The following is a 19614-nucleotide window of genomic DNA, read 5'->3' on the forward strand; positions in this document are numbered from 1 at the left end:
TTAAGTCAGCTGTTTGATCCTTCCTTTTTTGTATGGCCTACAAAAAAAGGAAAATTGATGTGGAGATGTATTAGAGCAGCTGCATTGTGGACAATCTGGGAAGAGAGGAGTGCAAGGATATTCAAAGAAAAGGAAAGAAGCATTCAGCCATACAAAATACCCCTGTACTGTCAACTCTAACAAGGCTGTTGAGGATTGTATCTTGACTAGGACCATTCATTGGTTGAGAATTATGGACTGATAATATTTGGAGAAATTGGAGAGCGGTGGCTAACAGCCATACAAGGAAGGACAGGGAATCTGCGGTTTGGATCCCCCCGCCCGAAGGATGGGTAAAGCTGAACTTTGATGGCAGCAGCCAAGGAAACCTAGGCCCATCAGGGATAGGAGGGGTGCTGAGAGATACGGAGAGCAACATCTTAGCCTTGTTTTCAGGCCGCGTGGGAATAGGACACTCTAATAGATCTGAGATTTTAGCGGCGGTACAAGGTATTCAGATTGCAGAACAATTAGGAGTTCAGCACCTGGTAGTGGAAAGAGACTCTCAGATTGTTGTGGGATGGCTGACAGACCCAGCTTCAGTCATGTGGCGACACAGACTTATTGAGGGAAGTCAACTGGCTTACAAGAAACACGACTATTACCTCTCTTTGGGTGGGAAGATCAGCAAATACTTTAGCGGATGAGTTAGCTAAGCAGGGGGCCACAAGGGAAAATTTATTTTGGGCTGCTCTGTAATTTTACTTCTGGGTATTTCTGTTTTAATTTGATGTAATATTTTTTTTTTTTTTTGAAGAGGTAACAGCTCATGCCTCTTCTTGGGTTTCCTGTATTGCCTTTTTCTAAACTAATAAATTATCTTCATTCATCAAAAAGAAAAAGAAAAGAGGATGAATGGATGGTCTTGATAATATTAGTATTCCTTTTCCAATGCAATGTACAAGATCATATTTTATACATAGCAAGGAAAAAGAAGTAATTTGTTACAAGTGGAAGGTAACAGCTCATGCCTCTTCTTGGGTTTCCTGTATTGCCTTTTTCTAAACTAATAAATTATCTTCATTCATCAAAAAGAAAAAGAAAAGAGGATGAATGGATGGTCTTGATAATATTAGTATTCCTTTTCCAATGCAATGTACAAGATCATATTTTATACATAGTAAGGAAAAAGAAGTAATTTGTTACAAGTGGAAGGTAACAGCTCATGCCTCTTCTTGGGTTTCCTGTATTGCCTTTTTCTAAACTAATAAATTATCTTCATTCATCAAAAAGAAAAAGAAAAGAGGATGAATGGATGGTCTTGATAATATTAGTATTCCTTTTCCAATGCAATGTACAAGATCATATTTTATACATAGTAAGGAAAAAGAAGTAATTTGTTACAAGTGGAAGGGGCTAGAAGAGCTAGGGGTAGACCACAAAGGACATGGTAGAAGTAGTAAGAAATGATTTAAGCACTAATAATTTAGCAGTAGATATGGTTTTAAATAGGATGGATTGGTGAAACAGGATTCATGTAGCCAACACCATATAGTTGGGATAAGGCAGACAGCAATCACATTTGAGAGATCCATTCTCCCAATCAGTCAAGCCTCTATTTATAATTTTATGTAACTTGTTTACATTATGTATAGTATTCAGCTCATACTGATGCACACAAGTCATGGACATGATGTACATTATGCATATATTAATATTTCTATGTAATTTTCTTTTATTTAGTTTTCTAAGTCAGAGTATATAGCCAAAAATGAAGTATAAAGCTGTGAAAAAAAAACCCACCCAAGTTAAATTCCCCCTTTCCCTAGTTTTATATTGTTAACTATTGGCTTCATAGTCTTGGGGTCTTCTTGGGGAAGAATTCTGAGTGGGTTATTTGTAGAGATTTTTGTGATGGTTTTTCAGTAGGTGGGTGAGGTCCTTTCTTTTTTCCTTATTGTTTTTTCTTATCTCCATCCCATCTGCTGTTCTTATGTTATCTTTGAAGTCATAGACTTGTGCCATTTTCTTGAAGGTGCTGGCTGACTTCATTGGTACTCTGAGGATTGAGCCCCAAACCTGTTCTGCTTCCGCATTCTGAATCCTAGACACATTTATTATCATATTGTTATTTAGATTGCATCTTATATATGGACTCCCTGAAATCGTGCTGCTATTTGTTTTCCATGGCAGGCCAACAGTCCAACTTCCTGCTAGGATGGTTTCCTTCTTTTTTGTTCTTGTCAGATGGGTGCACAAGAAGTTGGGGTATGAAGGAGATGTCCTTTCCTTACTGACTCCTGTGAATGTTCACCTGCTCTCACACACAAAGACATTCAACTGTTCTGTAGCTCAAAACCATATTGGATACTCACCAATTATATCATTAGAAGTAAGTCTTACTATTTATGTCATAGGCATTTCCTTGCTGATAATGGGTTCTTTCGTTATTATTTTTGTTCTCCTATTTGGGATTGTTCTCTCACCTCATCTGTGCATTCTTCAGTAATATGGGAGCTGAAGATTGAATGATTGATGTACAAGAATCCTTTTGTTCTTCTGTCAGTAATATGGGTTCATAGGAATTTACAAGACATTTTATTTTCATGAATTATTATAATTATTCATGTGTATTTTGAAATTTTAAGTGGAGAATCCTTTTGTTCTTCTGTCAAATCAATCTTGTAAATTCCTTTGAATTCATCAGGGATTAATATTTTTTTCTTTTTTGCTATATCAAAATTCTTTGATGACTTGCACATTTGCAATTAAAGTTATCATCACGTATGCAAACCTAGTTTCATAATTATTTTCACCTGCTGGTAAGTGAGGAATGCTCACATCAAGGTGAACTGTCGTCTCCCTTTATCTGCCATAAATTGATCAAACAGTTGTCATCTATGCATTTCCTTGTTTACGGAATTTATTTAGTTCTCTTTTATGACCACATAAAAGAAGATATGGTTGGATAGTTAACAACATGAAATTGGCTACTTCTGGGACACAATATCTTCTTACTTTGAGATCTTTTGAGTGGCTGTCCTTGTCAATATTTAATAGCAAAACTAGTAAAAGCATGTCAAACCTATGCTGAAGTTTTACCTGTGCCTCTGATGGTTAATTACTGGATATACAGGAAGGTGTTACATTAACCATTGAATCATTCTCTCATTTAGAAGAAGCTTCACCTTCCATGAGATTCCAAAACTCTACTGAACCATCTAAAGCAAATATAATGCTCGGCAGTGGAAGAGGTAGGCTTCACATTCTTAGTACATTTGATGGTGGCAATTCTCTGTTTTCCTTTTAGAGCATGATGTTAATATTATCCTTTTTGCAGTTGCTGACATTCTTTTATGGAGAGATGAGAAGAAAACATTTTCTTGTTTTCTTGCTTCATCTCTATTATTTCACTGGTATATCCTTTCTGGAAGAACTTTTATCTCATCCACCGCCAAGCTTCTTCTAGTAGGCATAGCCATCCTTTTCAGTATTGGCTTTCTACCATCAAGAATGTAGGTATCGGCACCTCCCTGCTACATTCTAGTATGTTTTTAGCTTGCCTGTATTTTATCATGATAAGGTTGTATGCTATGCCTTCTGCTGCCACAAAATCGTCAATGGTACAACATAGTAACACATAATTATTGTGAGTTTCCATTCACATAAATGAAAAAATGGGATATTTTATGATGATTCTTTTTATAATTGACTCAATTAATTTGGGGCATATGTTCCTCTTAGCATTCATTAGTTACCATGAGTCAGGAAAAAGAAAGTAATCAACTGTTTTTAAGTAGGGGTGTAACTCGGGTTGGGCCTTTGGGCTGGACCCATTCAAATTTTGACAAGTCAAAGCTGAGTTCGCTGAAGTTGCACTCTTATTTTTAAAATGCCACCATGCAATTAATTTGTTAATTTCTGTATGAAAAATGTGTCAGTGATCTATATACTAAAATCCTAACCTATTTAATATATTCTATTACCTTATCTGATTATTTAGATAAAAAAATATAGATAAGTTTTCCTTTTCTTTATCTATGGAAGCATTGTTTATATAATCCTATCTGATAAACACATGGTTTATCCAAAGGGTCTCCTATCTGATTAACAGTTTGGATCAGACACATTATACTATATGGCGGAAATATGTTGGATTGTATAGGGATCTTGCACAATTAACCTATTTAGGAAACCTTTAACACAGAAAAACTAAAGCCCTTCCATATGGCCTTTATTTTCCTAACATTAGTCTCCATCTGATCAAATGAAGAACTTGTCGGTGTCGGTGGAAATACCAGTCATTCAAATATAGGAAATATGTCTATTTATGCTTGTTCCTACATGAAGAACGTATGCAGAAAGAGGCATTTAAAATCTAGAGCAAAAGAATATGGAAAATATATTGGAAATGTTGGAAACATCGTATGGATGTATTGTAAAAATTATAAACATGGTGAAAACATCATGAAATAGGCAAAAATATAGAATGCTATTTTATGTAGCGATAAAAGATGCATAGGTAGACCCTTTTAACTTCTTATCTTGATCCAAGTCATCAAAACAACATGATAGAGTGAGTTCAAACAAAATATAAACTCAAAAAAAGTGCAAATAGTTCTAATAGATCGACCAAATAGTTTATTATAAAATAAAAACTAAGATTTAATTGTGTTTGAAAAGAATTTCGAGTTGGCTCAAAGTGATAATTGTTATGTCCGAAAGCGCGTCGTTAACACCCTGGAACACCAATTTAAACATTTATAATTTTATCGTTTCTCAAACAACTACTAATGCAGTAAAGGGATGAGAACGGGTCGTATCCACAGGGAAGCAAGGGAAAAATTAATATGTACTTAGATGCAGACAAGAGAATGCAATCAGAAATGGCAGAAAATACGAAAATAAAATCTATTATTGCTGAAATTAAATGTTTCGAATTTAAGCAAGACAATAAATAAAAATCAGAATTTAATAAAGTATGGGAATCAACAAAAGAAATAAAAAAATAAAAAAAAATGATCCAGAATCTAGATCCGGTGGCGGTTGCTGCAGATCGGCCAGACAGCTTGCAAAAACCCCTCTTGACAAGAACCGGGCGCCTATCCTTTATACAACTCTCGAACCCCTCAAGACACCTTAGCCTTGAACCGAATGAATTCAGATATGCAAAACAGAGAAATGAACAAGAATTAAATCCCAAAAAATGCAAAAATAAAAATAACAGAAAAAAATGAAGAAAATAAGAGTGGTTGATCAGATCCAGTGGTGGTAGTTGCAGATGTTGAACAGCTTGCAAGAACCCCTCCTGACAAGATCTGGGCGTCCTCCCCTTCTACAACCCTTGAACTCCTCAAAAAACCTTAGCCTTGTTAACTGGGTGAATTGACCAACCCCTTCTCCTATATGATGCATGCTCTAAAACATATCAAATCCTAGATGTTGGAATGCAAATTTAAAACTTTTAAAATATTAATTATTTTTTATTATTTTTTATTTTTTAATTTTTTTTTAATTCGAAAATTAAAAATTTAAATTTCGAAATTTGAATTTCAAATTCAGATTCAGATTCAAATTAAAATTTAAATTTAAACTCAGATTTGAAATTTAAACTCAAATTCGAAAATTTCAACAATTTCCTATTTAGCAATTAATTATTCAATTAAACAACTAAAAGAAAAGAAATTAAATGAAGCAACAAGTAATAATTGCAAACAGAAAATAAAACAACAATTAATTGTGCTAAACAGAATTAACAACTACCAAAAATAAATCCTAACAAACTAATTGCTAATCTAAAAATTAAACTGAAAATAAAATGATCAAAAAGAAAATTATGCAAGAAATAGATAAAAAAAGAAAAAAATACAAATAAAATAAACAAAAGAAAAATATGCTGCAAAAATAAATAAAATAAAATAAACGAAAAATTTTTGTATTTCTTTTTTTTATTGTTTTTTATCTGAATTAAAAGAAAAAAACGAATCTAAAATTTAAACTGAAAATATAATAAAATAAACAAAAGAAAATTATGTTGCAAGAAATAAAATAAAATAAAATAAACGAAAAAAATTTGTTTTTTTTTAAATCTGAAATAAAAGAAAAACACAAACCTAATAAAGCAAAAAAAATCGAACAAGAAATTAAAATAAAGAAAGAAGAATAGATCTAGAAACAAAATGGAAGAAAAATAATACTAAAAAAAATAAATCAAATCTAGAAAAATAATTAATTAAAACTTCAAAAATAACTATTCTAACAAAAAAAGAGTTTGGAAATAAAAATAAGAAAATTAAAAATAAAATGGAACGACTACACCTGAAACACAATCCAATTTCTCTTCTCTTCTCTTCCGTCCCACGGTCCCGCAATGCTCCAGTACCCCACCTTTCGCTATTCCGTCCTGCAGAATCAAAGAGAAACAAAAACTAAACTGAGATAACGGATAAAGTAATAAAACGAAAAAAAAACATAATGAAACAGATCCAAAAAAAGTAAATAAAATTTTTTCTTCGTGCTTTCCCCGTTAACAGCCCCAAAAACTTGGTGTGTCCGGAAGCGCATCGTTAAACACCCCGGAACACTGCTAATGCAGTGAAGGGATGAGAACGGGTCGTATCCACAGGGAAGCGAGGGAAAAATTAATATGTACTTAGATCTAGACAAGAGAATGCAATCGGAAATGGCAGAAATTATGAAAATAAAATCTATTATTGTTGAAATTAAATGTTTCGAATTTAAACAAGACAATAAATAAAAATCAGAATTTAATAAAGTATGGGAATCAACAAAAGAAATAAAAAAATAAAAAAAAAATGATCCAAAATCTAGATCCGGTGGCGGTTGCTGCAGATCGGCCAGACAGCTTGCAAAAACCCCTCTTGACAAGAACCGGGCGCCTATCCTTTATACAACTCTCGAACCCCTCAAGACACCTTAGCCTTGAACCGAATGAATTCAGATCTGCAAAACAGAGAAACGAACAAGAATTAAATCCAAAAGATTGCAGAAATAAAAATAATAGAAAAGAAAATGAAGAAAATAAAAAAGTGGTTGATCAGATCCAATGGCGGTAGCTGCAGATTGGTTGAACAGCTTGCAGGAACCCCTCCTGACAAGATTTGGGTGTCCTCCCCATCTACAACCCTTGAACTCATCAAGAAACCTTAGCCTTGTTAACTGGGTGAATTGACCAACCCCTTCTCCAGGGCCCCTGGGGTCCTTTTTATAGAGAATGGTGGATATAACTGGAATTAGAGAGAAAGAGGGGGGCGGTAGCTGGGTTTTTTGTAGAAATATGGGTGCCCTAGGGTTTAGAATGAAGGGTTAGGATGGTTTTAAGGTGATCCTAAGGCTGAAAAGAAAAGGAGAGGGCACCCAATATTATGTAGGGCTGAGATTTAATAGCTAAAGGTTGAATGGTGAATATTAGAAGTTAGGTTGCTCCCTAGGGTTAGAATGCTAAAAAGAGAGTGCCCTAGAATGGATGGTGGAAATTAGAAGGGACGGAAGGTGAGGATTTAGCAGTTAGGGGCGGCTAGGGGTTATTAAGAGTGAAAAGAATGGGTTAAAAGGTGCCCTAGGGTTTGCTAAGGCGTGGGGAGCATGCTAATACAGTAGGAGGGGCACCAAACTGGGTTTAGCAGCTAGGAGGCGCCCTCCTGCTTTCAGTTTTTCACAAAAAACCCCCTCTCTCAGCTGGACTTCACACCAACTTCCCAAAATCTGCATTTCAGCCATGAAAACTTCCCAGTTTTCCCCAGAATTTGCACAGAGACCCTTAGAGGCCACAACATTGCATTTAACTAGGAAAATGGCACATCTTGACTATTCTAAGGCCGAAAATACGCATGAATTGATGCCCTTAAGGCATCAAAATGCAGAGTTATCAATAATCATGTTTGTTAGGTGGGTAATAAATTGGTGCTCAACATATCTAAAACATTGTTGCCAATTTTGTTATAATACAATCTCTTGTAGTCCACATAGCACTGTAGCTTTCATTGGGAAATATGTCGGTTCCAATAATATTTCATGTTGGTACCCATGGAAATGGAAATATGTCATAGAAATATTGGGAATTTTGTGGACATTTTAACCATGATTGTACATGTAGAGAACACTAATGTGGACCCCACTAAGGTGGTTAATTTCATGCCACAAGGATTTCAAGATTGAAAAATAAACAAAAACTTGTTTCTCACCTTGCTTGAGATTTTTAACCTCACATTTCAGCTCATAAGCCCTAGCAACATTAAGGGGCTGAGAGTAGGTTTCTTTCACAACATCCCATATTTTTTTAGCTGTTTTTGCCCATAAGTAATTTCGACTGATGTGTGGCTGCATGGAATTGCACAACCATGTCATCACCAAATAATTTTCCTGAATCCACTTAGCATAAGTGGGATCCTCTTTATTTGGTTCCTTCACATCTCCCAACAAATAGTTCAGTTTTCCTCTTCCCCCAATGGCCATCATGGCTGATTGGGCCCACTCTAAGTAGTTTGAACCATCAAACTTTACAGTTGTAATCTGGAAGGTATTTTCAATCATGCCACCTGAACCAGTCCCAAAAAAAACCCTCCCCTTGGTGCTTGAACTCCATTCTTGGTTAGGGGTTAAGCAAAAAACACCTATTTACTGTAACAATCAGCCTACTGGGTCTGAAAAAACTAACAGCAGTTGGCCTGGGTACAGAACTCCAAAAACAAAGGTCAGAGAACAGAAATCAGATAGCAGCCAAACTTAAAAACAAGTCTAATCTCTTATCCAGACACAGTAACAATCCTGGATTTCAGGGTTTTCTCTTAAAACCCTAGAAGAGAAAAAGAAAAAAAAAATTCTATATAGTCGTACCTCACAAATTAAGCTATCCTTGTTGCTGTCCTCGAGAAGGAATAAGACCTTACCCAGGAATTTCTGAGAAAAAAAAAACTGATCTTGATTCAAAAAAATCTTGCTGAAATTCTGATCGCCAACTTCAGTTTGCTCAAACTGATCTTGATTCTGATTAACCCGAGAAACTTCTGAAACAGAACTGATCTCGGAGAAAAATCTTCTTGATCGCCAACTTCAATCTTGATGAGAGAACCAAAAAATCTGATTGGCACCTCCAATCTTGACCAAAGACCTAACCTTGATCACTTAATTCTTCTCTGATTCTTCTTGATTACAATGAGCACTTTCCAATCCTTGGACAGTTGCTGAAGACTTCTTGTAATCTCCAAGAATCAGTCGAATGAAAAAAATTCAGCCCTAAATAATTCTCATGTGGTCGGCTGAATTAATTCCACATGAGAAACCCTAGATCGAATGCTCTGATACCAAGTAGTCACTTAGGATTCAACAGACACTTAAAAGGAGAAGAAAAAAAATAAGAAAAGAAGAGGGAGAAAAGAGGAAGAGAGAGAGAGAGATTTTGATAAAAGAGAGTTGGGTTGATGTGTTTAAACAGCCGCCCCTTTCTTAAATTTATGTACATAGTATCATACTTTTAAAAGGACTGAATTGCTTACATGGCAAGATAAGATAAGCTGAAAAAAGACTAATCCTAATCTTATAAAAAACTAGTCCTAATCTTATCATAAAGAACTAATCCTAATCATAACTTATTGCTGACATACGAACAGTGGGGACCACCTTAGTGGGGTCCACACTAGTGTTCTCCACAGTACATCAACATGCAACTTCATTGCTGAAAATTCCATTATGTAGACCAGCTCCTGAATGTCCAAAGTGATCATAAAGAGGTTTTGGAATTTTATAATACAACTCTCTTTTATTCTTTCTTGTACTTGAGGAGGACATAATTGCCCTTTCCCACCTTTTGTAACTTAAGAATATATAATACAACTCTCTTTGGGTGTGCAGGCACATTAGCCACAGCCACATAAAACATTCTTTCTTCCAAAAACTGTCTCTGACAAGCCCAACATGTGAAATGCATTTAAATTCAATGTTGTAATCCTTTTTGTATGTATCGGGCCAGTACAAGCCTGTTTCGGGTCATTTCTAGTCTATATCAGCCAATATGTGCCCAATATAGACCGATATTCTAGCTATCAGCTGATACATTATGGTTTTAATATCTAAACCCAATGCCTCTCTCTCTCTCTCTTTCTCCCTCTCTCCCTATAATTACTTGTGCATTTTGATTCATAAGTAAACTTTCTCTTCTTAGTGGATGCTTGTCAATAAATACTAAACTTGACTATTATTAAGAAAAATTATATTGATTTTCTAAAAATTAAGGTATATACATACACATTTTAGTTCTTCCATCATTTTTCAATTGTTACCAATTGTGCCCTGATATCTCATATTTTCTATAAACCATTGAAGTATGGTTTTTATGTTTAAATAACTTATTTATAGTCATACAAAACTTGTATTTATTGTTATCAACATAGTTTTTAGAATTTATTTGAATTTCCTAGTGTATCCGTGTGTATCCCGATATTTCTCTTAAAATTACTTTGAGTCTTATTCCAGATTGATCAACTTAGAGAATTTCCATTTTATATTTTTTCTGTAATTTCTTCTGAATTGATATCTTTTTAAGGGATTGTATTGCCAGTAGACCTGTTCATGGGCCAGGCCGGGCCGGGCTCGGGTCGGGCTTTTACTCATCATTAATGGAAATACGCTAGGCCTGAGCCCGAGCCCGGCCCAACCAACGGGCCTATAACTTGGGCCCGAGCCCGGCCCTGATAAAAAGCCTGAAGCCCGACCTAATAAAAAAAATTACAATTTTCCCTATTCAAATTAGAATTAAAAATTCAGATGGTTTTTTTTTCCTATTTAAATGAACAATGGGCCTACAAGATGGTTTTTTTCCCTTTCTTTTACGTTTTAAAACACAGTTTTACATTCTTAAATCAAAAAATTTATTCAAATGGACATAATCACATAACCCATTTTAAGTCTAATTTTAGGTCAGGCTGGGCTATTTTGACAAAATCCGAGCCCGGCTTATTGCGGGCCGGGCTTTTTGGCCCGAGTTTAAGCCCGCGGGCTTATAAACATGTTCAAGCCCGTCCGGGGGCCGGGCCGGGCCGGCCCATCAGGCCACCCGGCCCATGAACAGGTCTAATTGGCAGTATGATTGATTGTTCTCTCCAATCAAAATTTTCAAGTTTCCCCTTTATTTTTTCTTTTGGTTTGTACAAAACTGTTGCATTCTTGTCATTTTGGATGCCTTCATTTTATATTTAGGATTGGAAGTCAGTGGAATTGGTTTAGAAATGTCCCTTCCACCCTATTGCAGTTTCACTATTCCTCTTTTGCCTAGTGGAAAATTTCTCCTTCAGGCATTTTTACTATTAAGTTTTTGTTACAGGTTTGGTTTCACTTTTCAAGGAATCTCTTCATATTTTGAAATTTCAGAATCAGTGATTAGAGATGCTTTTTTGTTCATTGCATCTGTTTGGAATAGAGCAGTTCTTACATTAAGATCATTGGCACAAGGAAGTGACTGGAATTTTTTCTTCAAGGTAAGTTTTGTGTAATTACTACGTAATGAAAACCAATAAGACGTTGCCTTTCTCCATACTGATTTAAAGTAAATTTCATGCTTATAATGCCATTTTCAGTGGATGGAACTCTATGGTATAGTTATTCTAGGTCTAACCATCATATAAGAAGATCCAGAAAGGTTTTGTGCATGTAGAGGGTCCTGACCCACCAATTAGAGATTAGATCTTTGAGATCTAGTCCAGAAGTTGAATCCAAAATTTCAAGGAGTTGGCAGATTTTGATCATTGTTGTCATCTGGTTTGGTTGGTTTTGATAATGCCATGCTATCATGTTAGTTTCTTTAAGCTAAACCTTATTTTTACAAAGTATATTTCACCAAAAATTAATTTTTATGATGATTTGTCAAGGTATACCTAGTGTTTTAGAAGGCGTGGGAGGAATACGCCTGGAGGCGCTCCCAAAACGCCCTGAGGCGTTGACATACGCCTCATGTGCTTTTTTCATGAGGCGTGCTAGAGGCGTACGCCTCGTGCACCTCATGCACACCTCATATAAAAAGACTGAAAAAAAAAAGAAAAAAAGAGAAAAAGAAAAGGAAAAGAAAAGAAAAGAAAGGGAAGGGAAAGAAAAAGAAAGGAAGAGAAGAAAAGAGAAAAGAGAAAAGGGAAGGGAAGAGTAAAAGATAAGGAGAAAGAAAGTGGTCTGCCCCCAGCCCCTTTGGCTGGGGGGCAGAGTGCCCCAGACCCTGACCCCCCGCCCCCCTTTTCAATGCAGCCCATTTTTTTGTGCTAGGCTTTCAACTAGTGTCATGCATTTTTGTTCTTAATATAAAGAAAATATTAAAAATAAAGAAAAATGAGATCCCCCTTCCTCTTCTTCCTCCAAACCCCCTTCCTTTTAAGGTGGCTTACGCCTCCTTGTGTTTGGGAGGCTTACGCCTCTTACGTTCTGAACTACACCTCATGCCTCTAGGTAGTGGAACGCCTTGTGTCATGCCTCCATGTTTTAAAACATTGAGTATACCTTCCATATATTTTAGAAATGTTCATGTTATAAAGCACACTCCCTACATGTCCATGCAATCTGGTATCATCATGTCATGTCTGACAAAAGTAGGTAAAGCATGCAAAGTTATCCAAGTGTCATTTTTGTCAATATAATATTATATTGGGGTTTTTCCTTCTCTCATTTTTTATTTGGGAGGGGAGGAGGAAAAGACGCATGAATTTCTTTCTGTTTTATGTTTTGGCTGGGGTAATCAAAATTCTGCTTTGGAGAAGCTTCCAAGCAGATTTACATTGATTTGAGTTGGAGAACCAACCCATGAATGCTTTGTGTAGATCTCCCCAAATCCTCCTTGGAAATGTTATAAACAATAAAATCATTGTATCTAGGAAAAGGCAGAAACTTAGAGCGAAAAAAAAAAAATCTGCTTGGAATGTGAACTTCAGTACTCAGTCAGTCCCAGAGACGGTCTCAGAGGATATTTATATTTTCATTGAATCACTAGAAACTGAAACTTTGTCAAGCCCAAAATCAGCAGCAAGCACTGAATTCTCTAGTTTACCAGGCCACTGCCACTTCATTGCTGGCATAACTTGGAACAGTCTTAGCACTTTAGCAGACATAACTATCCAGGACCTACATAGACAGAAGCTGCTACTGCACAACTTGACTTGTAGTTCCATGGAAGTGATATATAACCCACAAGGATACTCAAATATGGACTCTAACCATTAAACCAACTTCAAAACCAGAGCAAGTCAAATATAAACCCAAAATAGAAATTTTTTAATCATGTCATAGGCTTAGACCCTATTATCAATTTTTTTTTCTACCCTATTATATGACTCTAAAAATATGTTAGATTTACATGATCATGATCTTGTCAGATAGATTGCTTAATAACCTATCTAATGACACCAAAATCACATAAAATGGGCATTTCAAGATTCTAAGAACTCCCTAATAGGACTCTAATAAGACTCTTTGAACTAGTTTGACCCTTTAAGAAACTTAAACGATAGTCCCAAGGCACTAATAATTCTATAAAATAAACTTTAGAAACTTAAATTGACCAAAAGTTGAAGGGACCTTAGAGAGCGAAGTGACAACCTAAGTAGAGCCATCTCATGATCTAGTCTAGTAATCACCAAACTAAAGTTGGCCAATGAAAAGCCAACGCATACCATGCCAAAGAAACTGAAGTTAGTCATTAAAAGGCCAATCACAACCACCAAGCTGAAGAACCAACAATGTCAAACAACTAGATAACCGAAGATGCCAACAGAATTGCCAAAACAGAGTTGACTATCGGAAAGCCAACTATGGTGAAATCCATAAACCAAAGTTCGTCAACAGAAAGCCAATTATGAACTCCATAAACCAAATCAAGGAATTGGAGTTGGCCAACTAGATTAAGTGAATCAAAATCCCAAGTCTCCTATGGAGATCAAAACTCCAAGGATTTCCTCAACAATAGCTCAGAACTGATGAGCATAATAAAGGATCATTGCTGAAACATTTCATAAAACATCTTCCATGAAGAAAATGTATGAGGTAAACAAATTGGATATTGGACAATTCATTTTCTCGAGCAACAAATAGTCACCTTGAGATTCGATATTACATGCTGGTATTGATAATCATAAATTGACCAGAGAAATTGCAGAGCTTCTATAACATTTCTTTGAAAAGTTAGAACTCCCAAAGAAAAACACCAAACTTGGTTAAATGACCAGCAGTCAACCTTTATGACAATAATTAAACAGCTGATATGCAACATAGAAACCAGAATTTTCTTGAAGATATAAACCGGTTTAAATGCTAAAGAGCATAGCCCACCCGACAATGAGGGAAAAGATAAATCCTTCCATGGAGAGAGTCCTTCCAGAGAACCAACAAAGGAGGAAATTAAAAAAAAAAAAAAAGAAAAAACTTTAATAGCATAGCATTAAAATAAGGACTGGAAGACACCATAGTTTACCAATCATATCAGATTTCCTTGCCCAAATGGCCCTTTGATAAGAAATAATATCACCCCTTTAGGGGTCTAGTAAAATTCCAGAAAAATGATGAAAAATACTCACAAATATTCCCCATTGAATGGTAAAAGTCCCTTTTTTTATCAGCAAAATGAGAATTTTATTCAATTAATATAATTAAAATAGAGTTACATCAGAAAGAGCGCAGACAATTCAATAGAAAATGTTAAATTAAAGCCCAAAAAAGTTGTTGCCTTTGAACTCCCTGTTTAGCTAGAGAGTCAGCCATTCCATTTGCAGTTCTCCTGACCCATGTGAATGAGGCATTAAGTTCCCTTGCTATGCTTACTATCTCCCTTAATGTTGTCTGTAGTTCCAAGGAACATTAGTGCTTGAATTGGGCCAAGATTTCACTGTTTTTGAGTCCCCTTCTATCCCCAAGTTCTTAAGATCAGCTTGCTTGGCAACCTTTAGCCCTTGCAGTAGGGCTAACAGTGAGCAACTTTTATCTTTATGGCCTCCACAATAGCCTCTTTTGGCCTATGCTTCTTATTGAAGATTCTTGCATTCCCTTCCTCCCATATTGTCCAAACCTCTGCCGCCCTTGCTGATTTCCACATAACCTTTCCTCTTTTTGTTGGCTGCCTTAGAAAGTTTGGATTGAAGAGGCTTACTACATCTTGGGGAGCACTCCACCTACAACCAAAGAGAGAGCATAGAGATTCCCATACAAAAAGGACAAAGGGGCAATGGATCAATAAATGGGGCAAGGGTTCACCATTAGCAGAGCAAAGGATGCACATATAAGGGGAGAGGCATTTATTGGGCCTCCTTTTTTGAAGCATGTCACAAGTATTTATCTTCCCAAGAAACACCTCCCAACTAAGAGCTTGAATTTTTGGTGGAATGGGCTTGCTCCAAATCTCTTTCATCGGAAAATTCTCACCCCCAACAGGAGTTTGTACAAGGGTATTGAAGAAAGAAGCACAAGTAAAGGTTCCATCAGAAGAAGCAGACCATACTCTGGTGTCCTCCAAAGATGGATCGAAGAAAATTGACTTAAGAGTATCAAGCAAGCAAATAAGAGACTCTTATTCATTATCCCTCAAACCCCTTTTGAAACCAAAATCCCAACTCAATCCAGAGTGGGAAAAGGTGACTAAATTTGAGATTGGTTGTAACTTGTAGTTAGAGATTGAATATAGATCAGTGAATATGGAGCAAAAAGGAGTATCACCCAGCCAAAGATCTTCCCAACAAAGCACCCTAGATCCCACATCCCACATCAAATCTGATGAGATTAAGAAAGATAGGATATACCTCTTGTATTGCTTTCCATGGAGAGCTCAAAGAAGATGTGGTGGCTATCTTTGCATCCCAGCCATTGTTCATCAGCCCGTGAATGCTTTCTATCACCTTGTGCCACAGCCTATCTCTTGCCAATGGGAATCTCCAATGTCACTTTCCTAACAAAGAAGTACTCCTATGAACTAAGTTCCCCAGTCCTGCCTCCCTTTTCCTTTGTTTTGCTGACTTGTTCACACTTGACTAGATGATCCCTCTTTTCCTCCCCATGTTCCCAGAGAGAATCCCTCATAAGTTTTTCTAGATGTCCTGACACTCTAACTGGGATTCTAAAAGTTGAAAGGAAATAGAATGGTAGATTTGCTAGAGTTTCTCTAATCAGTTTTATTCTCCCACTTATGGACAAATAATTCCTCTTCCATAGTGCCAACTTCCTTGTGAACCACCACTAGCTTCCAAAAATCTTCTAATCTTGGATTTCCTCCCAATAGTAGCCCTAAGTAGACCTGTTCATGGGCCGGGCTTTTACTCATCATTAATGGAAATACGCTAGGCCCGAGCTCGAGCCCGGCCCGACCAATGGGCCTATAACTTGGGCCCGAGTCCAGCCCTGATAAAAAGCCTGAAGCCCGACCTAATAAAAAAAATTACAATTTTCCCTATTCAAATTAGAATTAAAAATTCAGATGGTTTTTTTTCCTATTTAAATGAACAATGGGCCTACAAGATGGTGTTTTTCCCTTTTACGTTTTAAAACACAGTTTTACATTCTTAAATCAAAAAATTTATTCAAATGGACATAATCACATAACCCATTTTAAGTCTAATTTTAGGTCGGGCTCGGGCCGGGCTATTTTGACAAAATCCAAGCCCGGCTTATTGTGGGCCGGGCTTTTTGGCCCGAGTTTAAGCCCGCGGGCCTATAAACATGTTCAAGCCCGTCCGCCCCCCGTCGGGCCACCCGGCTCATGAACAGGTCTAGCCCTAAGTACTCCAATGGCCATTGTTTGACTCCACATCCCAAAATCTCTACTAGCTCTCTCAAACTTTCATCTTCCAAGTTAATCCCTGCTACACAACTTTTCCCCCAATTAACCTTCAATTTGGAGAGTGATTTAAAGGTGGTGATGAGCTCACAAAAAATTTCTTATGCTCTCCTGGTTACCTCCCTCACAGAATAAGATGATGTCATCTGCAAACTGCAAATGTGTGACTGTCACCTCAAGTCTTCCTACCCTCCATCCTCTAAAAAGGTTTCTCTGATCAACCTCCATGATCATCCTACTTAGGACATCAGCAATTAAAGTGAATAGGAATGGGGAAAGGGAATCCCCTTGTCTCAATCCTCTTTTCGCTGGAAAGTAGTCTCTAGAGTCTAGCCACACCATTAATCATGATCGAGTATTGCACTGAACTAAGGCATCCCTTCATCCACATCCTCCACCACTTCCCTATCCCAATTCCCCCCATAATTTCTAGGAGAAAAGACCAGTCCACAAAGTCATAAGCCTTCTTTAAATCCAACTTGCACACCACACCCCTCCCTCTCCTCCTCTTCTCTAATACACATTCATTTGCTACCAACACCTGGTCCCTTACAAATTGCTTTACAAATTCAAGCATTATAGACCTTGTGTGAACAATAACTCATTTGCTAGCCTTCATTGGTTCACCAAACTAGCTCCCACACTAAACCTGCTCCAATACCATGTCAACTAACAAAAAAGAGACTTAAATCAAGAAGATAGGAAGAAGAAATAGAGAAAACACCAAAGTTTGACATGGTTCAGCTTGGTAGCTTACATCCACAAGAAGAGAGGGAAAAATATCCACTAGGAGAAAAGAGATACATGACTGACCTCTCTATAGACTCACAACAAGATATCCACTCTCACTTTAACCCTAATCCCACACAGAGGCCCAATTATATCAGGTTTTCACAGAGGCCCCTCTTCATTCCATAAATACATACAAGTCCCTAAATGCAAGGTTCTAAGTATTGATACGATACAAGTTTCGGTCGTATCGTATCGGTACTTAGAAACGGCCGATACATACTTTTTTTTTAGTTTTTTTTCAAAGTTCAGTTTTTTGGGAAGCTTATAAGATATTTTTTATTATTAAAAAAAATTTGGGGGTCCGAAACACCTAGAAACAGGCGTTTCGGACCGTATCTTTTTCAAAAGGTACGATACAATACGCCCCGTATCAGGCGTATCGTATCGATACTTTGAACCATGCCTAAATGTTATCAACATTGCCGATATACCCCTATAACCTCTAACACCAAGATGGGTAAATGCAAAATAACATCAAGATCAACTACCATTGACTATTTGACCATAATCAATGACTGGATGAGCTAACTAAAATAAAGGGGCATTATGTGATGTGCCAGTAGAAGATTATGGTGGACATATAGTAGTATCTTTTGTTCTTTTCAATTATCAATATATATATATATATAGAAGTATCTTTGTTTCCTGAAGAAATAGGAGAGGTGAGTTGAATTGATTCTTTCCTTTTTATATATTTTACATGAATTGATTCTTTACTACCTTCATGTCTAAAGTTGTATGGTAGTGTGTAAGGGGGTGTCCAATGGAGGTTATATTTTACTTCTTAAGTTTCTGATAATTCCCTATAAAAATTTCAGGTTGCAACACCTTTATATTTTCTGAGGTTGCTTTTACCGTTTTCCTTCTCTGCAGTTGTCAGTGTAGGTAAGGTGTAATATAAGCTCAGACTCAGAACGCAGTTTAAATTTTATCTTTTTGTTTTGATTTTTTATAACACTATTGAAACACAATGCAGCATTGGTTTTTGTGTTCACTGCATTCTTTGTGTATGAGCAATATGAAGATGAAGCCAGTAGAGTAACTGAAGCTGTTACCATTGGTACGAGGAAACTAAAGGGATTGTTGATTAGAAAATTGCCACCATCCTTATCAGCATTTGCTTGTAATTACAACATACTGTCTCAAGACGAATTTCCTGCTGGACCTAAGGATCAACAGATTCAACACCAAGAGTAGCTAATAACTTGTCCAGTTTCATTAACTGTTAAATTCTTGCAGTATAGATCAAGCCATAGAGATGGGGTAAGTTTCTTCACACACTAGAAGCATTGTGATTTAGTAATCCATATATTAGAAAGTCTTGAAGTACCTCACTACTTTGTTGGTGCCTTCTTGATGAGTATCTTATTGAGCATGAATGTACTAATGAATTTCCCAATGGCAGACATTGTCATGTCTGGTAAATCACTAGTAAAGAAGATCAACCGGCCTCTGTAATGGTCCTTTATCAGCTAACTACTCACTTTCATTCACATTTAATAGGATTATGTTTAGTAGAGAGCATCGGAACAGATTTACCTCCCAACTTTCATGTATCTTTCAATAATGTAAGACACTATTTTTGTAGGAACAAGAATTCTTGAACTTGCTGTTTCACTACCAAGGAATTATTTAAAATATCATACGTTTTTTGTTTCAATTTCTAAAGTTGTTTCAACTACCAAATTCAATTCCATTTAGTAAACTCAATAAATAATTGTGGTGATATGGTGCATATGCTCTTCATTTAGTTCCATATCACCAGACAAAAGGTATCAGTACTGCTCAAGACCAAACAACAAATGAAGATATTATTATTGAGAATATCTGAATGTGAATATTAAGTTATATTGAGCCAAAAAAATATGAATATGAAGTTATAATGATCCAAAAGAAAATATGAATATGTAGTTATTTTCCATTCTTATTTCCCAAAACTCTTGTTGGTTTGTTAAGCTTAGTATCTAAGATTCATGAACCATGAAGAAAGTTGAGCCAAATGAAGATATGTCTAAAAAGGAGAAGATCCTCGT

The 19614-nt window shown here is 36.4% G+C and overlaps 1 protein-coding gene across 4 annotated transcripts in view; it reads left to right on the forward strand.

The window, feature by feature from the left end:
* Nucleotides 1–19241, forward strand: part of LOC104605277 (3beta-hydroxysteroid-dehydrogenase/decarboxylase-like) — a 61384-nt gene extending 42143 nt beyond the window's left edge. For 3 of the 4 annotated variants that reach the window (XM_010269975.3, XM_010269974.3, XM_010269976.3), the window contains exons 7-12: nt 2173–2371; nt 3116–3233; nt 3320–3494; nt 11318–11471; nt 18400–18466; nt 18558–19241. In XM_010269975.3, the coding sequence (XP_010268277.1) occupies nt 2173–2371; nt 3116–3233; nt 3320–3494; nt 11318–11471; nt 18400–18466; nt 18558–18778 (934 nt within the window). In that variant the 3' untranslated portion in view covers nt 18779–19241. The remainder of the gene's footprint in view (nt 1–2172; nt 2372–3115; nt 3234–3319; nt 3495–11317; nt 11472–18399; nt 18467–18557) is intronic. The other variant, XM_088896244.1, reaches the window with a different exon arrangement.
* Nucleotides 19242–19614: the final 373 nt, after the last annotated feature.

Source organism: Nelumbo nucifera, chromosome 1 (assembly GCF_055504915.1).
Source record: "Nelumbo nucifera cultivar China Antique chromosome 1, China Antique-T2T, whole genome shotgun sequence".
Lineage (NCBI taxonomy): Eukaryota > Viridiplantae > Streptophyta > Magnoliopsida > Proteales > Nelumbonaceae > Nelumbo > Nelumbo nucifera.